The sequence below is a fragment of the Triticum aestivum genome, chromosome 1A, assembly GCF_018294505.1.
Source record: "Triticum aestivum cultivar Chinese Spring chromosome 1A, IWGSC CS RefSeq v2.1, whole genome shotgun sequence".
Classification (NCBI taxonomy): domain Eukaryota; kingdom Viridiplantae; phylum Streptophyta; class Magnoliopsida; order Poales; family Poaceae; genus Triticum; species Triticum aestivum.
The window spans coordinates 106,192,975-106,214,177 of NC_057794.1; the positions used below are offsets into that span (position 1 = coordinate 106,192,975).

At 45.9% G+C, this 21,203-nt stretch overlaps 1 protein-coding gene across 1 annotated transcript; it reads left to right on the plus strand.

The window, feature by feature from the left end:
* Nucleotides 1–19,041: 19,041 nt before the first annotated feature.
* Nucleotides 19,042–21,099, plus strand: LOC778414 (universal stress protein PHOS34). Its single transcript, XM_044462354.1, has 4 exons — nucleotides 19,042–19,362; nucleotides 20,316–20,425; nucleotides 20,515–20,633; nucleotides 20,736–21,099. Exons 1-4 carry the CDS (start codon nucleotides 19,179–19,181, stop codon nucleotides 20,821–20,823), a joined length of 501 nt encoding a protein of 166 aa, XP_044318289.1. The 5' UTR covers nucleotides 19,042–19,178; the 3' UTR covers nucleotides 20,824–21,099.
* The last annotated feature ends 104 nt before the right edge of the window (nucleotides 21,100–21,203 follow it).

A 21,203-nucleotide genomic window follows, 5' to 3' on the forward strand; every position in this document is an offset into this window, starting at 1 on the left:
CTGTTAAGTGGGGTCCAAGAGAACCAGTCAGAATGACTGAAGTGATGCTTAACCAAAACCTATGTCTTCGACTGAAGACTATGAGAGCGAAACTTGTCCAGAGTCGGACAAGTTAGCTTTGCTTGTAGCCCAAGTAAAGCTGTCGCGTGAGTTTGAAATGTGACCGTTGGAACATGTGTCAGTTCCTTAGTGACCCAGGGTCATTTCGGACAAATCAGGTCGGGTTGCCTAGTGGCTATAAATAGCCCACCCCCTACAACCATAAACAGTTGGCTGCTCAGAGTTAGAGTACGGCTTTTGTCGTTTGAGAGCAACCCACCTCGAAGCCTTTGAGAGAGAATTCCATGCGAGGATAAAGCCCTAACCACCCAGAGCCAAAGAGAATTAGGCATCACTTAAGTCTTCTTGTCTGTGTGATCTGAAGACTTATTACACTTGAGGACTGTGAATCCTCCAGCCGATTAGGCGTCGCGTTCTGAGCATCCAAGAGACATTGTGGATCGCCGGTGAACGAAGTCTGTGAAGGTTTGGGAGTCTACCTTGAAGACTTACCAGAGTGATTGGGCGAGGTCTGTGTGACCTTAGCTCAAGGGGAATACGGTGAGGACTGGGTGTCCTGAGCTGCGTGTTCAGGACTGGGTGTCCGGGACTGTGTGTCCTCAGGTTTAAATACCTATCCGCCCTAACCAGACGTACAGTTGTCACAGCAACTGAAACTGGTCCAACAAATCATTGTCTTCAACGAGTCACTGGTTTCATCCTTCCCTTCCCTTTACTTACTGTTACTCCTTGTGAAGTCATTGTATGTTTGCACTATCTTTTGTCTTCACTGAGTGACTGCGTGTTCTGTTTGGCTTCATAATATCTTCCTACCTGATCCTTACTACATTGCTGCTATTAGTCATTGTGCTCTCACTCCATTGAATACTTGACTATGGTTTGCCTAGTGTAGTCTACCTTCCGCTGCATGGTAATAGGTTTATTTCTATCGTCTGTCTTCGAAACTTCCACGTTTTGAAGACTTTCATAAAAATCGCCTATTCACCCCCCCCTCTAGTCGATATAACGCACTTTCATCTATCTCTAATACAAACCGGATACAAGTCCAGGTCTTAGCTCCTTGTAAGATAAATGTTCCTCATGCCTTTCCTCTTAAACCGGCCCACCATTAACCTAAACCGGCCTGCTGGTCCTTGGGCCTTGTCATGCATCTAGAATATGCGCCGGGTCACCAATGAATCTTCAGGCTCGTGAATCGTCATACCAGTGAACCGCCAGACACGTAAACCGCCAATCCTCTACCGGTTTACCAATGAAACGCCTAGTCTGGCCAGGTTATACTTCCATCCGGTTTACGCCGCGGGGTATATCCCCGACAGTAACACTGTTCCATAGTTATCATCCATCATCCAATGCTATCCCACAGGCTGGTGATTATAGTATTATACCACTTCTAGTATTTCCTATGTTGTTCTTTAATACTTTTGTTTGGCATCTAGTTAATCTCGAGTACAAACGATACATATTCTGTAGCTTTCATCTGTGTTCTCCCTTTAGTTTATGAGACCTGTTGCTGCTAGTTAACCCCAGTCCTACTATTTATGTCGTCTCCTACAGGCACTCATTACATAAATCTAACTACTAGTTGTCTTCCATGCATGTCAGATATAATTGCACACACTGATATATCCACAAGAACCTCACGGAGCAATGTAAAGGCCAATAAACTTGATGTCAATGATACCCAATATGATGGAACATGTAAAGGCAGTTCTTCAGAAGACTTGCAGAAAGATGATGAATCCTCTTCACCCCACAAGGTCTTTGCTCTAACTTGGCCTATGATATGGGTACAACATGCATATAATGTCCTGGAGTGTATCTACTCTGTTGCAATGCCATGTGCTTAGCATGCTGATCATGCACGTAAATATGTCATGCCTTCCTGTTTTTCAGTACCTATTCCATTCATGATAACATGTTTTCAAATTCAAGTACTGTCATTCTACTCTATCGCAATGCCATATGCTTAATTTGGACATCATGCTTCTGAATATCTTATGCATTGTTATTCATCAGTATGTACTTCATCTGTCTACCATACCATATTTTTTTTACATTGAAGTCTTGTTATAGTGCTCTGTTGCAATGCCATCTTATTTTCCCAATCATACACGTGTATGTTGCCTTAGTTATTTCAGTACATATTCCGCTAGCATACAGTTTTACATTCAACTAGTGTTTTTTTTTTGCTGTGTTGTCCTGTCATATCCCTAGCTCTTACACCATACTCCCTCCGTCCGGATTACATGTTGCCAAAATGGATAAAAAATGATGTATCTAGAACTGAAATACGCCTAGATCCATCCATTTTTTCCGGATGGAGGGAATACATGTCAATATGTCATGCCTTCCTATTCTTCAGTACCTATTCCATCTCTCTGCTGCCGCATGTTTTATAATTAAAGCACCATTCTTCTATACAAGGCATGCAAGGGGAAGACGACTATGTTAGAATCTGAAGGGTTACAAACAAGGTCTTTGCAAAAGATCCAAACGCTAGGAGATAATAAACCAACTCCAGTTTTTATAGATACTGCTCCAGCACAGAGAAACCCAACTCCTACTGATAATAAGCAGATTCCAGTGGCCAAAGAACTAGTCCGCTCCAGTCCAGCAAAAATATCTCAACTCAATTCTAAGAAGCGTGTGTGTATCCTTGCATCATGAAATTTTATAGCATGCTGATCATATTTTCTACATGTTTCTTACCCATCTCTCTTTTAGAAAATAAGCTTAACAGATAGAAGATTTTCTGCAATGGTATCGTTTATGAGGAAAGATTCTTGCAGGAATTCTCTGTGCTCCAATGTAGATGTAAGTACCTGTCGTATATCACTATATTTTTACATCAGCATGTATTTTGTTAATCGGCGTGAATCCAACCTTTATCTAATCTAAATTTAGTTGTAGCAAAATGTATGATTAAAGGCCACAATGTTGATTTTTGCAAGGAAAACTGCCTGGTAGTTTTGCATCCTGAGCTGCATGAGTGTACTATCTCATATCAGTGGGTTTGAATACTTTGGTTCTGCAGTGGGTTTTTCAGTGTTTTTTTACTGTGTTGTCCTGTCGTATCCCTAGCTCTTACATCATACTCCCTCCGTCCGGATTAAATGTCAAAGAAATGGATAAAACTGGATGTATCTAGAACTGAAATATGCCTAGACTCATCCATTTATTTCCGGATGGAGTGAATACATGTCAATATGTCATGCCTTTTTATTCTTCAGTACATATTCCATCTCTGCTGTAGCATGTTTTATAACTGAATCACCATTCTTCTATATAAGGCATGCAAGGGGAAGACGGCCATGTGAATCTGAAGGGTTACAAAACAGGTCTTTGCAAAAGATCCAAACGCCAGGAGATAATAAACCAACTCCATTTTTCATAGATACTGCTCTAGCACAAAGAAACCCAACTCCCACTGATAATAAGCAATTCCAGTGGCCAAAGAACTAGTCTACTCCAGTCCAGCAAAAGAATGTCAACTCCATTCTAAGAAGCGTGTGCGTATCCTCGCATCATGAAATTTTATAGCATTCTGATCATATTTTCTACATGTTTCTTACCCGTCTCTCTTTTAGAAAATAAGGTTAAACGATACAAGACTTCCTCCATTGGGATCGTATTCGAGGAAAATATCTTGCAGGAATTCTCTGTGCTCCAGTGCTGATGTAAGTACTTGTTGTATATCACTATATTTTTACATCAGCATGTATTTTGTTAATCGGCCTGAATCTAACATTTATCTGATCTAAAATTAGTTGTAGCAAAATGTTAAAGGCGCCAATGTTGATTTTTGTAAGGAAAACTGCCTAGTAGTTTTGCGTACTGGGCTGCATGAATGTGCTATCTCATATCACGCACATTACTGAATTGTAGTGCTTCTCTGGTTGCCCATTCATTCATTGTGTCAATGTTGCTTTCGTATTACCTTACCTGGCTGATGATAGTTGTGCCATATTGTGTTAATTTGGTGTAGGCTAGTTGCCCAAATGTTCGTTGTGTCAATGTTGCTTTCCTATTATCTGACTTGGCCAATGATAGCAATGCTAGTGTGTTAATTTTGTGCAGGCTGCTGAAGATAAGAAGACAAACTCCGAAAACAGTAAGGCAACCCCATTGTTTCTTTCTAGTAAATCTAGGCCAGGTTGTTGGGGAACGTTGCAGAAAACAAAAAATTTCCTACGGTTTCACCAAGATCCATCTATGAGTTCATCTAGCAACGAGTGATTGGATTGCATCTACATACCTTTGTAGATCACGCGCGGAAGCGTTCAAAGAATGGGGATGAGGAAAGCGTACTCGACGTGATCCAAATCACCGGAGATCCTAGCGCCGAACGGACGGCACCTCCGCGTTCAACACACGTACGGTCAGCGTAACGTCTCCTCCTTCTTGATCCAGCAGGGGGGGAGGAGAGGTTGAGGAAGATGGCTCCAGCAGCAGCACGACGGCGTGGTGGTGATGGAGCTGCAGTACTCCGGCAGGGCTTCGCTAAGCTCTATGGAGGAGGAGGATGTGTTGGAGAGGGAGAGGAAGGCACCAAAGGCATGGGGTTAGAAGTCCTCCATCTCCCCACTATATATAGGGGGCCTAGGGGGGCACCGGCCCTAGGAGATCCAATCTCCTAGGGGGGGGCGGCCAAGGGAGGAATCCCTCCTCCCCAAGGCACCTAGGAGGTGCCTTCCCCCTTTGGGACTCTTCCCTTCTTGAACCCTAGGCGCATGGGCCTCTTGGGGCTGGTGCCCTTGGCCCATACAGGCCAAGGCGCACCCCCTACAGCCCATGTGGCCCCCGGGGGCAGGTGGCCCCACCCGGTGGACCCCCGGGACCCTTCCGGTGGTCCCGGTACAATACCGGTGACCCTGAAACTTGTCCCGATGGCCGAAATAGCACTTCCTATATATAATTCTTTACCTCCGGACCATTCCGGAACTCCTCGTGACGTCCGGGATCTCATCCGGGACTCCGAACAACATTCGGGTTACTGCATATACATATCCCTACAACCCTAGCGTCACCGAACCTTAAGTGTGTAGACCCTACGGGTTCGGGAGACATGTAGACATGACCGAGATCGCTCTCCGGTCAATAACCAACATCGGGATCTGGATACCCATGTTGGCTCCCACATGCTCCTCGATGATCTCATCAGATGAACCACGATGTCGAGGATTCAAGCAACCCCGTATACAATTCCCTTTGTCAATCGGTATGTTACTTGCCCGAGATTCGATCGTCGGTATCCCAATACCTCGTTCAATCTCGTTACCGGCAAGTCACTTTACTCGTACCATAATGCATGATCCCGTGATCAGACACTTGGTCACTTTGATCTCATTATGATGATGCATTACCGAGTGGGCCCAGTGATACCTCTCCGTCATACGGAGTGACAAATCCCAGTCTTGATCCGTGTCAACCCAACAGACACTTCCGGAGATACCCGTAGTATACCTTTATAGTCACCCAGTTACGTTGTGACGTTTGGTACACCCAAAGCACTCCTATGGTATCCGGGAGTTACACGATCTCATGGTCTAAGGAAAGGATACTCGACATTGGAAAACTCTAGCAAATGAACTATACGATCTTATGCTATGTTTAGGATTGGGTCTTGTCCATCACATCATTCTCCTAATGATGTGATCTCGTTATCAATGACATCCAATGTCCATAGTCAGGAAACCATGACTATCTGTTGATCAACGAGCTAGTCAACTAGAGGCTTACTAGGGACATGTTGGTGTCTATTATTCACACATGTATTATGATTTCCGGATAACACAATTATAGCATGAATAAAGACAATTATCATGAACAAGGAAATATAATAATAATCCTTTTATTATTGCCTCTAGGGCATATTTCCAACAGTCTCCCACTTGCACTAGAGTCAATAATCTAGTTACATTGTGATGAATCGAACACCCATGGAATTCTGGTGTTGATCATGTTTTGCTCTAGGGAGAGGTTTAGTCAACGGATCTGCTACATTCAGGTCCGTATGTACTTTACAAATATCTATGTCTCCATCTTGAACATTTTCACGAATGGAGTTGAAGCGACGCTTGATGTGCCTGGTCTTCTTGTGAAACCTGGGCTCCTTGGCAAGAGCAATAGCTCCAGTGTTGTCACAGAAGAGTTTGATTGGCCCCGACGCATTGGGTATGACTCCTAGGTCGGTGATGAACTCCTTCACCCAAATTGCTTCATGTGCTGCCTCCGAGGCTGCCATGTACTCCGCTTCACATGTAGATCCCGCCACGACGCTCTGCTTGTAACTGCACCAGCTTACTGCCCCATCATTCAAAATATACATGTATCCGGTTTGTGACTTTGAGTCATCCAGATCTGTGTCGAAGCTAGCGTCGACGTAACCCTTTACGACGAGCTCTTCGTCACCTCCATAAACGAGAAACATTTCCTTAGTCCTTTTCAGGTACTTTAGGATATTCTTGACCGCTGTCCAGTGTTCCTTGCCGGGATTACTTTGGTACCTTCCTACCAAACTTACGGCAAGGTTTACATCAGGTCTGGTACATAGCATGGCATACATAATAGAACCTATGGCTGAGGCATAGGGGATGACACTCATCTCTTCTATATCTTCTGCCATGGTCGGACATTGAGCTGAGCTCAATTTCACACCTTGTAACACAGGCAAGAACCCCTTCTTAGACTGATCCATATTGAACTTCTTCAATATCTTATCAAGGTATGTGCTTTGTGAAAGACCTATGAGGCGTCTTGATCTATCTCTATAGATCTTGATGCCTAATATATATGCAGCTTCTCCAAGGTCCTTCATTGAAAAACTCTTATTCAAGTAGGCCTTAATGCTGTCCAATAGTTCTATATCATTTTCCATCAAAAGTATGTCATCTACATATAATATGAGAAATGCTACAGAGCTCCCACTCACTTTCTTGTAAACGCAGGCTTCCCCATAAGTCTGTGTAAACCCAAACGCTTTGATCATCTCATCAAAGCGAATGTTCCAACTCCGAGATGCTTGCACCAGCCCATAAATCGAGCGTTGGAGCTTGCACACCTTGTCAGCATTCTTAGGATCGACAAAACCTTCCGGCTGCATCATATACAATTCTTCCTTAAGGAAACCATTAAGGAATGTCGTTTTGACGTCCATTTGCCATATTTCATAATCATAGAATGCGGCTATCGCTAACATGATTCGGACGGACTTCAGCTTCGCTACCGGTGAGAAAGTCTCATCGTAGTCAACCCCTTGAACTTGTCGATAACCCTTAGCGACAAGCCGAGCTTTATAGATGGTCACATTACCATCCGCGTCTGTCTTCTTCTTAAAGATCCATTTATTTTCTATGGCTCGCCGCTCAACGGGCAAGTCAGTCAAAGTCCATACTTCGTTTTCATACATGGATCCTATCTCGGATTTCATGGATTCTAGCCATTTGTCGGAATCCGGGCCCGCCATCACTTCTTCATAGTTCGAAGGTTCACCGTTGTCTAACAACAAGATTTCCAAGACAGGGTTGCCGTACCAATCTGGTGTGGAACGTGTCCTTGTGGACCTTCGAATTTCAGTAGCAACTTGATCTGAAGTTTCATGATCATCATCATTAACTTCCTCTCTAGTCGGTGCAGGCACCTCAGGAACATTTTCTTGAATTGCGCCATTTTCCGGTTCAAGAGGTAATACTTCATCAAGTTCTACTTTCCTCCCACTTACTTCTTTCGAGAGAAACTCTTTCTCCAGAAAGGATCCATTCTTGGTAACAAAGATCCTTCCTTCGGATCTGAGGTAGAAGGTATACCCAATAGTTTCTTTAGGGTATCCTATGAAGACGCATTTTTCCAACTTGGGTTCGAGCTTTTCAAGTTGAAGTTTCTTGACATAAGCATCGCATCCCCAAACTTTCAGAAATGACAGCTTAGGTTTCTTCCCAAACCATAATTCATACGGTGTCATCTCAACGGATTTCGACGGAGCCCTATTTAAAGTGAATGCGGCAGTCTCTAAAGCATAGCCCCAAAAAGATAGCGGTAAATCGGTAAGAGACATCATAGATCGCACCATATCTAATAGAGTGCGATTACAACGTTCGGACACACCATTACGCTGAGGTGTTCCAGGCGGCGTGAGCTGTGAAACTATTCCACATTTTCTTAAGTGTGTGCCAAACTCATGACTCAAGTATTCTCCTCCACGATCTGATCGCAGGAACTTGATTTTCCTGTCACGTTGATTCTCAACCTCACTCTGAAATTCCTTGAACTTTTCAAAGGTCTCAGACTTGTGTTTCATTAAGTAGACATACCCATATCTACTCAAGTCATCAGTGAGGGTGAGAACATAACGATAGCCACCGCGAGCCTCAACACTCATTGGACCACACACATCAGTATGTATGATTTCCAATAAGTTGGTTGCTCGCTCCATTGTTCCTAAGAACGGAGTCTTGGTCATTTTACCCATGAGGCATGGTTCGCACGTGTCAAATGATTCGTAATCAAGAGACTCTAAAAGTCCATCAGCATGGAGCTTCTTCATGCGTTTGACACCTATGTGACCAAGGCGGCAGTGCCACAAGTATGTGGAGCTATCATTATCAATCTTACATCTTTTGGTACTCACACTATGAACATGTGTAGCATTAGGCTCGAGATTCATTAAGAATAAACCATTCACCATCGGAGCATGACCATAAAACATATCTCTCATATAAATAGAACAACCATTATTCTCAGATTTAAATGAGTAGCCATCTCGAATTAAACGAGATCCTGATACAATGTTCATGCTCAAAGCTGGCACTAAATAACAATTATTAAGGTTTAAAACTAATCCCGAAGGCAAATGTAGAGGTAGCGTGCCGACGGCGATCACATTGACCTTGGAACCATTCTCGACGCGCATCGTCACCTCATCCTTTGCCAGTCTCCGCTTATTCCACAGCTCCTGCTTTGAGTTACAAATGTGAGCAACCGCACCGGTATCAAATACCCAGGAGCTACTACGAATACTGGTAAGGTACACATCAATTACATGTATATCACATATACCTTTCGTTTTGCCGGCCTTCTTGTCCGCTAAGTATTTGGGGCAGTTCCGCTTCCAGTGACCACTTCCCTTGCAATAAAAGCACTCAGTCTCGGGCTTGGGTCCATTCTTTGGCTTCTTCCTAGCAGCTTGCTTGCCGGGTGCGGCAACTCCCTTGCCGTCCTTCTTGAAGGCTTTCTTACCCTTGCCCTTCTTGAACTTAGTGGTTTTATTCACCATCAACACTTGATGTTCCTTTTTGACTTCTACCTCTGCTGATTTCAGCATTGCAAATACCTCAGGAATGGTCTTTTCCATCCCCTGCATATTGAAGTTCATCACAAAGCTCTTGTAGCTTGGTGGAAGCGACTGGAGGATTCTGTCAATGACCGCGTCATCCGGGAGATTAACTCCCAGCTGAGTCAAGCGGTTATGTAACCCAGACATTGTGAGTATGTGCTCACTGACAGAACTATTTTCCTCCATCTTACAGCTGAAGAACTTGTCGGAGACTTCATATCTCTCGACCCGGGCATGAGCTTGAAAAACCATTTTCAGCTCTTCGAACATCTCGTATGCTCTGTGTCTCTCAAAACGTTTTTGGAGCCCCGGTTCTAAGCTGTAAAGCATGCCGCACTGAACGAGGGAGTAATCATCAGCACGTGTCTGCCAAGCGTTCATAACGTCTTGGTTCTGTGGGATGGGAGGGTCACCTAGCGGTGCTTGTAGGACATAATCTTTCTTGGCAGCTATGAGGATGATCCTCAGGTTCTGGACCCAGTCCGTATAGTTGCTGCCATCGTCTTTTAGCTTGGTTTTCTCTAGGAACGCATTGAAGTTGAGGATTACGTTGGCCATTTGATCTACAAGACATATTGTAAAGATTTTTAGACTAAGTTCATGATAATTAAGTTCATCTAATCAAATTAATCAATGAACTCCCACTTAGATAGACATCCCTCCAGTCATCTAAGTATAACATGATCCGAGTTAACTAGGCCGTGTCCGATCATCACGTGAGACGGACTAGTCAACATCGGTGAACATCTTCATGTTGATCGTATCTTCTATACGACCCATGCTCGACCTTTCAGTCTTCTGTGTTCCGAGGCCATGTCTGTACATGCTAGGCTCGTCAAGTCAACCTAAGTGTTTGCATGTGTAAATCTGTCTTACACCCGTTGTATGTGAACGTTAGAATCTAACACCCGATCATCATGTGGTGCTTCGAAACAACGTACTGTCGCAACGGTGCACAGTTAGGGGGAACACTTTCTTGAAATTATTATGAGGGGTCATCTTATTTACTACCGTCGTTCTAAGTAAACAAGATGCAAAACATGATAAACATCACATGCAATCAAATAATAATAATAGTGACATGATATGGCCAATATCACATAGCTCCTTTGATCTCCATCTTGGGGCTCCATGGTCATCTTGTCACCGGCATGACACCATGATCTCCATCATCATGATCTCCATCATCGTGTCTCCATGAAGTTGCTCGCCAACTATTACTTCTACTACTACGGCTAACGCATTTAGCAATAAAGTAAAGTAATTTACATGGCGTTTCTCAATGACACGCAGGTCATACAAAAATAAAGACAACTCCTATGGCTCCTGACGGTTGTCATACTCATCGACATGCAAGTCATGATTCCTATTACAATAGCATGAACATCTCATACATCACATATATATCATTCATCATTCATCACAACTTTGGCCATATCATATCACAAAGCACTTGCTGCAAAAACAAGTTAGGCGTCCTCTAATTGTTGTTGCAAGTTTTACATGGCTGAAATAGGGTTCTAGCAAGAAAGTTTTCTTACCTACGTGAAAGCCACAACATGATTTGTCAACTTCTATTTACCCTTCATAAGGACCCTTTTCATCGAATCCGCTCCAACTAAAGTGGGAGAGACAGACACCCGCCAGCCACCTTATGCAACTAGTGCATGTTAGTCGGTGGAACCGGTCTCACGTAAGCGTACGTGTAAGGTTGGTCCGGGCCACTTCATCCCACAATACCGCTGAAGCAAGAAAAGACTAGTAGCGGCAAGAAAGTTGACAACATATACGCCCACAACAAATTTGTGTTCTACTCGTGCAAGAGAACTACGCATAGACCTAGCTCATGATGCCACTGTTGGGGAACGTTGCAGAAAACAAAATTTTTCCTACGGTTTCACCAAGATCCATCTATGAGTTCATCTAGCAACGAGTGATTGGATTGCATCCACATACCTTTGTAGATCACGCGCGGAAGCGTTCAAAGAACGGGGATGAGGAAAGCGTACTCGACGTGATCCAAATCACCGGAGATCCTAGTGCCGAACGGACGGCACCTCCGCGTTCAACACACATACGGTCAGCGTAACGTCTCCTCCTTCTTGATCCAGCAAGGGGGGGAGGAGAGGTTGAGGAAGATGGCTCCAGCAGCAGCACGACGGTGTGGTGGTGATGGAGCTGCAGTACTCCGGCAGGGCTTCGCTAAGCTCTATGGAGGAGGAGGATGTGTTGGAGAGGGAGAGGGAGGCACCAAAGGCATGGGGTTAGAAGTCCTCCATCTCCCCACTATATATAGGGGGCCTAGGGGGGCGCCGGCCCTAGGAGATCCAATCTCCTAGGGGGGCGGCGGCCAAGGGAGGAATCCCTCCTCCCCAAGGCACCTAGGAGGTGCCTTCCCCCTTTGGGACTCTTCCCTTCTTGAACCCTAGGAGCATGGGCCTCTTGGGGCTGGTGCCCTTGGCCCATATAGGCCAAGGCGCACCCCCTACAGCCCATGTGGCCCCCGGGGGCAGGTGGCCCCACCCGGTGGACCCCCGGGACCCTTCCGGTGGTCCCGGTACAATACCGGTGACCCCGAAACTTGTCCCGATGGCCGAAATAGCACTTCCTATATATAATTCTTTACCTCCGGACCATTCCGGAACTCCTCATGACGTCCGGGATCTCATCCGGGACTCCGAACAACATTCGGGTTACTGCATATACATATCCCTACAACCCTAGCGTCACCGAACCTTAAGTGTGTAGACCCTACGGGTTCGGGAGACATGTAGACATGACCGAGATTGCTCTCCAGTCAATAACCAACAGCAGGATCTGGATACCCATGTTGGCTCCCACATGCTCCTCGATGATCTCATCGGATGAACCATGATGTCGAGGATTCAAGCAACCCCGTATACAATTCCCTTTGTCAATCGGTATGTTACTTGCCCGAGATTCGATCGTCGGTATCCCAATACCTCATTCAATCTCGGTACCGGCAAGTCACTTTACTCGTACCATAATGCATGATCCCGTGATCAGACACTTGGTCACTTTGAGCTCATTATGATGATGCATTACCGAGTGGGCCCAGTGATACCTCTTCGTCATACGGAGTGACAAATCCCAGTCTTGATCCGTGTCAACCCAACAGACACTTTTGGAGATACCCGTAGTATACCTTTATAGTCACCCAGTTACGTTGTGACGTTTGGTACACCCAAAGCACTCCTACGGTATCCGGGAGTTACACAATCTCATGGTCTAAGGAAAGGATACTTGACATTGGGAAACTCTAGCAAACGAACTATACGATCTTATGCTATGTTTAGGATTGGGTCTTGTCCATCACATCATTCTCCTAATGATGTGATCTCGTTATCAATGACATCCAATGTCCATAGTCAGGAAACCATGACTATCTGTTGATCAACGAGCTAGTCAACTAGAGGCTTACTAGGGACATGTTGGTGTCTATTATTCACACATGTATTACGATTTCCGGATAACACAATTATAGCATGAATAAAGACAATTATCATGAACAAGGAAATATAATAATAATCCTTTTATTATTGCCTCTAGGGCATATTTCCAACACAGGTAATATGGCAATAACTCATGATTAATTTCTTTGGTTCCCGTCCGAATTTATGTTATGATGCAGTGGTCAAGACACTCTCCACTATCAATAATACAAGCCTGCCAAAATCTCCATCTGAATCTATTCAGTATCCTCTGTCTAGAATGCGACGGAATAAATGTATGTTTGTGAACCAATCAATGGCTGAAGCAATGATGGAAATGGTGGATGAATCAGAGGTGCAGAGTCGTGCGACACAACAACTGATCAATGTTTTCAGAGACAGTGTGGCAAAGCAGCAAGAACTTGCCCACATGCTTATGGGTGTCATCTGTGCTGAGGTTGCAGATTGTGACGTTGTAGATGGTTAGGTTCTGCTCATTTATTTGCACTGGTATCAATCTTTGATTGCCCAGTGGATGTAATTTCCTGTAATATATTCTGGATATGCAACGTTATTCCCTGTATGTCGTACCTTTGCTCATCGTAATGGGCTCAAATTATCTAATTTGGCCTAAAGACATGAACGAACTTTAGTGGGCCCATTAAGTTAATGGGCTGTTACTAGGCCGAAAGTTAATGGTCGGCCCTCTTACCTCCCGGGTCGTTAACAGGCCGACATCGAAGCGGGCAACAGGTGGCCCCAATTTATTTCACGGGCCGTTAACAGGCCGTTACTAAGTTTGGGCTACATATGGCCCAACTATACTATAGGCCTTTAGCAGGCCGAAAGAGACAGCGGGCTTGTATTGGACCATGAAGAGCATGGGCCGCTAAGAGGCCGAAAGTCAGGTCGTATTGTAAACGGCCCAACTGTGTTGTGGGCCTTTAGCAGGCCGAAAGAGAAACCAGGCTGGTATTGGACCATGAAGGGCATGGGCCGTTAAGAGGCCAAAACTAAGGTCCGACTACAAATGGCCCAACTCATTTATGGTCTGTTAACAGGCCGAAAGGCACACAGGGCCGGGAATTGGCCCAACACTTAAATGGTCGCTAAAAGGCCAAAAATCAGGTCCGACTACAATTGGCCCAACTAATTTATGGGCCGTCAACAGGCTGAAAGTGACACCAGGCCAGAAATTGGCCCAACACTTAAATGGGCCGCTAAAAGGCCGAAACACAGGTCCGACTACAAATGGCCCATCAGATTTATGGGTCGTCAACAAGCTGAAAGACACATCGGGCCGGAAATTAGCCCAACATTTAAATGTGTCGCTAAAAGGCCGAAAGATGTAAAATTGGCCCATCCATTAAATGAGCCGTTAACAGGCCGAAATCTCATCGGGCCGATATTGAGCCCAAATATATAGCGGGCTGTTAACGCGCTCAAACTAACGATGGGCTGCAATGGTGTCAAATCTTTAACGGGCCGAATTGGCACATCTCGTATGGGCCGTGGGCTTAAATGGACCTGACACAAGTAGGCCTTATATGGGCCGGCCTGCTAATTTTTACTGGGCCGGCCTTTTTCACCGGAATGGGCCACTGTTGGACCGTGCCACGTGTCGACCTATCATAGGCGCCTCCTGTCCAATGAGTGGATGACATCTGTCCCAACGATGAGCCGACACATGTTTCCTCTAGCCAATGATGATTTTACACATGGAAAATCCCCATTGGTCGAGGCTGTTAACGGGTTATCGGATCCAAAACCCGACCCGATAGCTTAACGGCGTTCCGTTACGGTGGATGCCACGTGTCGGTCACCCTTGATGAAAACACTTTTGTGACGCACGATTTATCATCATGGAAGTGGACACTTTCGTGATGATAATTTTGGTAATGCCATGGAACACTTATACGACAACACAGGTATGACTATCTTGATTCTCTCATAAATTTGTCATGGATGTACATGCATGACAAAAAACGCGACCTACTATGACAAACACGTATCATCACGGAAGTGTATTTTTTTGTAGTGCACTTAGTTTCAGTTTGAGCTTTCATATACTTATAGCTCTAGTGCATCCATTGCATGGCAATCCCTACTCACTCACATTGATATCTATTGATGGGCATCTCCGTAGCCCGTTGATATGCCTAGTTGATGTGAGACTATCTTCTCCTTTTTGTCTTCTCCGCAAACCACCATTCTATTCCACCTATAGTGTTATATCCATGGCTCACGCTCATGTGTTACGTGAGGGTTGAAAATGCTGAAGTGCGTTAAAAAGTATGAACCAATTGCTCGGCTTGTCATCGGGGTTGTGCATGATGTGAGTATTTTGTGTGGTGAAGATGGAGCATAGCCAGACTATATGATTTTGTAGGGATAACTTTCTTTGGCCATGTTATTTTGAAAAGACATGATTGCTTTATTAGTAGGCTTGAAGTGTTATTGTTTTTATGTCAAATGACAGACTATTGCTTTGAATCACTCGTATCTTAATATTCATGCCATGATTAGATTACATGATCAAGATTATGCTAGGTAGCATTCCACATCAAAAATTATCTTTATTATCATTTACCTACTCGAAGACGAGCAGGAATTAAGCTTGGGGATGCTGATACGGCTCCATCGTATCTATAATTTTTGATTGAACCATGCCAATATTCTACAACTTTCATATACTTTTGGCAACTTTTTATACTATTTTTGGGACTAACATATTGATCCAGTGCCCAGTGCCAGTTCCTGTCTGTTGCATATTTTATGTTTCGCAGAATATCCATATCAAACGGAATCCAGACGGGATAAAAATGGACGGAGCTTATTTTGGAATATTTGGAAAATTACGGAAGAAAAATCCACGCGAGACGGTGCCCGAGGTGGCCACGAGGCAGGGGGGCGCGCCTGCCCCCCTGGGCGCACCCCTGACCCTCGTGGGCCAGCCGTAAGGCGGTTGATGCCCTTCTTCGGCCGCAAGAAAGCTAATTTTCGAGAAAAAATCACGGCGAAGGTTTCGATACAATCGGAGTTACGAATCTCCATATATACCCGAAACGGTGAAAGGGCAACAGAACATAACGCAGAAACAGAGAGAGAAAGAGAGACAGATCCAATCTCGGAGGGGCTCTCGCCCCTCCCATGCCATGGAGGCCAAGGACCAGAGGGGAAACCCTTCTCCCATCTAGGGAGAAGGTCAAGGAAGAAGAAGACGAAGGGGCCCCCTCCCCACTTCTCTTCCGGTGGCGCCGGAACGCTGTCGTGGCCATCATCATCATCACCGTGATCTACACCAACACCTCCGCCATCTTCACCAACATCTCCATCACCTTCCCCCCTCTATCTACAGCGGTACACTCTCCCGCAACCCACTGTACCCTCTACTTGAACATGGTGCTTTATGCTTCATATTATTATCCAATGATGTGTTGCCATCCTATGATGTCTGAGTAGATTTTCGTTGTCCTATCGGTGGTTGATGAATTGCTATGATTGATTTAATTTGCTTGTGGTTATGTTGCTGTCCTTTGGTGCCCATCATATGACTACGCGCGTGGATCACACCATAGGGTTAGTTGTATGTTGATAGGACTATGTATTGGAGGGCAACAGTGACAGAAGCTTCAGCCTAGCATAGAAATTGATGCATACGGGATTGAAGGGGGACCAATATATCTTAACGCTATGGTTGGGTTTTACCTTAATGAACGTCAGTAGTTGTGGATGCTTGCTAATAGTTCCAATCATAAGTGCATAGAATTCCAAGTTATGGATGACATGCTAGCAGTGGCCTCTCCCACATAATACTTGTTATCGGTCTAGTAAAGTAGTCAATTGCTTAGGGACAATTTCGCAACTCCTACCATCACTTTTCCACACTCGCTATATTTACTTTATTGCTTCTTTACTTACAACATCCCTTAGCTTTTATTTATTTGCTCTTTATTATCTTGCAAACCTATCCAAAAACACCTACAAAAGTACTTCCAGTTTCATACTTGTTCTAGGTAAAGCGAACGTCAAGCGTGCGTAGAGTTGTATCGGTGGTCGATAGAACTTGAGGGAATATTTGTTCTACCTTTAGCTCCTTGTTGGGTTCGACACTCTTACTTATCGAAAACTATTGTGATCCCCTATACTTGTGGATTATCACCGGCGGGCGTTGCTGACGTCGGAGCAGCGCGCCGACCCACACTTCGCCGCCGACTCGCCCAACTGGGCTCGATGGTTCGCCTTCGAGCACGAGGAGGCGAGGCGACGCGGCGTCGACCATAGCCTGCCGCCGCCCACGCTCGTCGTCCGCGACGAGGACCAGGAGGCCGAGGCCGCCTACCAGGCGGCCATCAAGGAGAGCGAGGAGGAGGAGCGATGGAGGGAGGCGGACGAGGCGGCTTTCGAGGCTGCCATGGCGGAGGCCATGGCCCTCTCCGCGGTGGGCGACTGCGTCGTGCCGCCGGTGGCCCCGCCGTCCCCGCCCAAAGCCGAGCCGGAGGAGCCGGCCTACCGCGAGCGCTACTCCTGGACCGTAGTAGTGCGCGAGTGGGTCAGCGCTCCGCCGATCTGGCTCGGGGCGACGGAGAAGCAGGAGGCGGCCTACCTCGACCATTGACACCGCGTTCGGCTGGCCGAGGAGCGCCGGGAGGGCGAGCGTCTGCAGATGCTCGAGCGCGAGGCCGACGAGGAGGCGCGTCAGGCCAAGGCAGCGACGGCAAAGCCCGACATCGCCGCCGTCTGGAACACGGCGTTCCCCTGGGACGGCCCTGCGTCGACGTTGATCGACCTCACCGGTCCCGACGCAGACGCCGCCGCCGACGAGAACGCCTAGGGCAGCACGTCATCTTGTTTTTAGTGTTTTTATTAATGTAATGTGGACTTTCGCCGGCCTTCGTGACCGGCTTTTATGTTTAATTAAATGCATATATTTATTTTCAAACTGCTCGCAATATTTTTTTTGGCGCGTCGACGAAATGGGTCGGGCCAGCGTTGGGCGCTCACGCCGACCCAAACACAACGTCGGACGTTTGTGTTGCCGATCCAAGCGGACAAAAAACGAATAAAAACATCATCCGTTTGGGTCGGCCCATCGAAGTTGCTCTTAAACGCTTCCTCGTAAAAAAAAGTAACCAGACCAAACTTTTCGGTGCGAACGGGGGAAGAAACAACCGAAAAGAGGAAAATGCACACACGAGATTGTGACGTGGACCTCCAAATATCCATCGGCACCTTCAGCTGTCCCCATCAGCGCTGGTGATCACTCCAGAAGCATACCGCGCCGTGGCGTGCCATAGTCGTGCAGCACTTGGCATGGTAGTACGCCTGTTGGCATATGGGGCGCCACCCGGTTACGCCGTTTGAGAGAAAGTTGTATGCATATTTTCTTTTAATAAAATAATACATAAAGTCCTTGGATCTTCGCCTCTGTCTGAAAAATATTTAAAAAAAATCCTCACCTTCATCTAAAAAAAAGTAAAAAAGAAAAAAAATCCACAACAGCCTATCAGCGAGTGCCACTTTGCATAACCCTTCATTTAAAAAATACCAGAGATCCTCATCTCCATCTAAAAAAATACATTTGAAAAATAATCCACACTTTCATCTAAAAAAATAACAAAAGATTTCTCACCGCGGCCAACCAGCTTGCGCCACATGGGATAGCTGGTTGGCCGCCCTTCATGGGTAGCTTAATGATTTTAATTTGATGGAGAGAGAGAGAGCGCGTGGAGTCCACACCACCGTTTCAAACTTGGCTTTGATGAATTGGCAGAAAGAAACTTGTCTCTTGTAGAACCTTCAGCCGGACTTTTCGTCAGAGGGGAACTTTTAGTTGCTCTAGAACTGGCAACAAAAATACAGTAATTCAAGTGTCGAGTATGGATATTTTCCAAGTTTCAAAATTCAATAATTCCTTTTCTTTTGCGGGTTAAATCCATAATTCCCCCAAGGAGTCACGAAATCTGTCCATGCAGAAATCATCTTGTACTATACTAGATTACACGCCGAAATCTGTAATAATAATTGCCCCAAGTTTCTGAAATATTTCCAGATTGCGAACAAACATTAGGAGAAAGAAGAATCTTTGCAGGAGGCAGAGAGGGAAATTTCCAAAGGTGTCCCAGCGGGTGCGCATGTGGGCGCCCTCAATCACGCACACATGCCATGTAGCACCGCACCGCGTCAAACAAATATCCTCTGGCCGACAAGAGAAGGCCACCACCGTCGTCGTCGTCCTTAATTGTTCCTGCGTCTCCCAACTTTTCCTTCCAAACAGCGGTGACCTCCACCACCACCCAAGAGCCGAGCGAGGAGAAGAGAAGAGATCGGCCATGGCTGCGGACGGCGAGAGGTGGGTGGGCCTGGCGGTGGACTTCTCGGAGGGGAGCCGCGCGGCGCTGCAGTGGGCGGCGGACAACCTGCTCCGCTCCGGCGACAACCTGCTCCTCCTGCACGTCCTCAAGGACCCCGACTACGAGCAGGGCGAGACCCTCCTCTGGGAGGCCTCCGGCTCGCGTGCGTACCAACCAAACTCCTTCCTCCTCTTCCTCCCTAGTCCTCCTGTTCTTGCTACTGTACCGCAACCAGTTGTGTACCTGTCAGCCTGCTTGCTGCTCCTGATCTTAGTTCCTTGTCGCGCCCACCAATCCCCCCGATCCGTGCTAAGATTCCGATCTGTACGAGCCGCGTCGGCGCAAGGGGTAGCGGTTGCCATGACCCGCACGCGTATGTTCGTGGTCATGTCTGTTGCCTACTTGCTTCTTGTCTTGGAATTAATTGGTCTGCCTTTCGCTGTACCGGAGCATAACACCAGCAATATCCTGCTCTGGTTGTAGAATTTGTTTTGACTGGATTTAGAAGGGGGGCTAGCGAAGACAGAGCATGGCTTGTCCGGGGCGCGGTTGGCAACCGATCCTAGGTGTCGCTTTAACTCTGGAGCAGCGGCGCCGATTTCGGTTTGCCGAACTGACCACTCGATCTAAACTCTGGATCTAACCATTTCTTATTAAGCTCCGGGTCTAACCTGTTTGTTTTGCTAAACATTAACCTGGATGAACAATAGTAATTTGTTGGCGCTTGCAAATTGTAATGACTACACAGGGATCATAGGATTTGCTACACTTCCAATTTAAGCTTCAGAGAACCGTTCTGTCCGCCAATAGGTTTCTTTTTTTTCTTAATGCACAACAGTTATGTTCCAAAGAATCAAGATACTCTATCCATCATTGCGGCTTAGATTATGTTACATTTTTTAATGTACGGCAGCGATAAATATGGACGCATCAATGAGTAAACTAGTTATTCCTGTTCATATAGCGAATTTAACCATGAATGGCTTGTGTGATATTCCTTGTTCATGCAGTTTACATGTGAAAGATCCTAGTGTGCTCACACCTTGTATCAACGTGTTTTACAACTGTGGCCTACTGCTCAGTGCTCACTGTACTCATTTCTTTCTTCCATTTCAGCTTTGATCCCCCTCTCGGAGTTCTCTCACCCTTCAACTGCAAAGAAATATGGGGTGAAGCCTGATGCTGAAACGCTGGACATGCTCAACACTATAGCTAAGCAGAAGGAGGTGACCACTCCAGACCATAATGTATCATCATACATGATCTCCTCGACACATTTCCTGTAATAAAATTCCGCGTTTTCATTTGTCGACAGGTCTCCGTGGTTTCAAAAGTCCTGTTTGGAGATCCCCGCGAGAAGCTGTGCCAAGCCATCCATGACATGCCCATCAGCTCCCTGGTCATTGGGAGCAGGGGCCTTGGCAAGCTCAAGAGGTTGCGACCACCGGCCAAACGACCTCCAAGCTGTTCTTAAGCCACATTGTGTGTTTGTTTCATCATAATAGAGTGCTGATCTTTTGTATCTCTGAACTGCAGGGTGCTCTTGGGCAGCGTCAGCGATTACGTCGTGAACAATGCCGCCTGCCCTGTCACCGTTGTCAAGCCAGCGAGTAACCATGCCTGATCTCATCATCGCAAATGTCCACATGTGTTTTAGTTTGCCAGAGTCCTATATATCCAGTTGGCCGCAACTTATTGAACCATCCAGTGTTATTTGTAATAATAATTGACAATTAGCCTGTGGATGATTCCCAGGTGTGTGTAATCTGTGCATGTGTCCTGTACATCCTGTACATTTGTGTGCTTATCTTCAGCCTAGCTTTTGCTCCATGAGTCAGTCCGTGCTGCTGTTTGTTGCATACAGTTTGTAGAGTCTGAATAAAATGGATTCTGCTGTCCATTGCAGATGCTAGTAATTTTCTTTCAGCATTAAAAGAACAGTCACATTACGGTTGCATCTGATGCCACAGTGGATCATGATGATAATCCTACCAGCGTTTGTAT

What these genes read in the sequence shown, in the direction of transcription:
- LOC778414 (XM_044462354.1), top strand. Translation starts at nt 19,179, where the DNA reads ATGGCTGCGGACGGCGAGAGGTGGGTGGGCCTGGCGGTGGACTTCTCG. An exon ending in CTATAGCTAAGCAGAAGGAG is followed by an intron (nt 20,426 to 20,514) that starts GTGACCACTCCA and finishes ATTTGTCGACAG; the next exon opens with GTCTCCGTGGTTTCAAAAGT. An exon ending in GGCCTTGGCAAGCTCAAGAG is followed by an intron (nt 20,634 to 20,735) that starts GTTGCGACCACC and finishes TCTGAACTGCAG; the next exon opens with GGTGCTCTTGGGCAGCGTCA.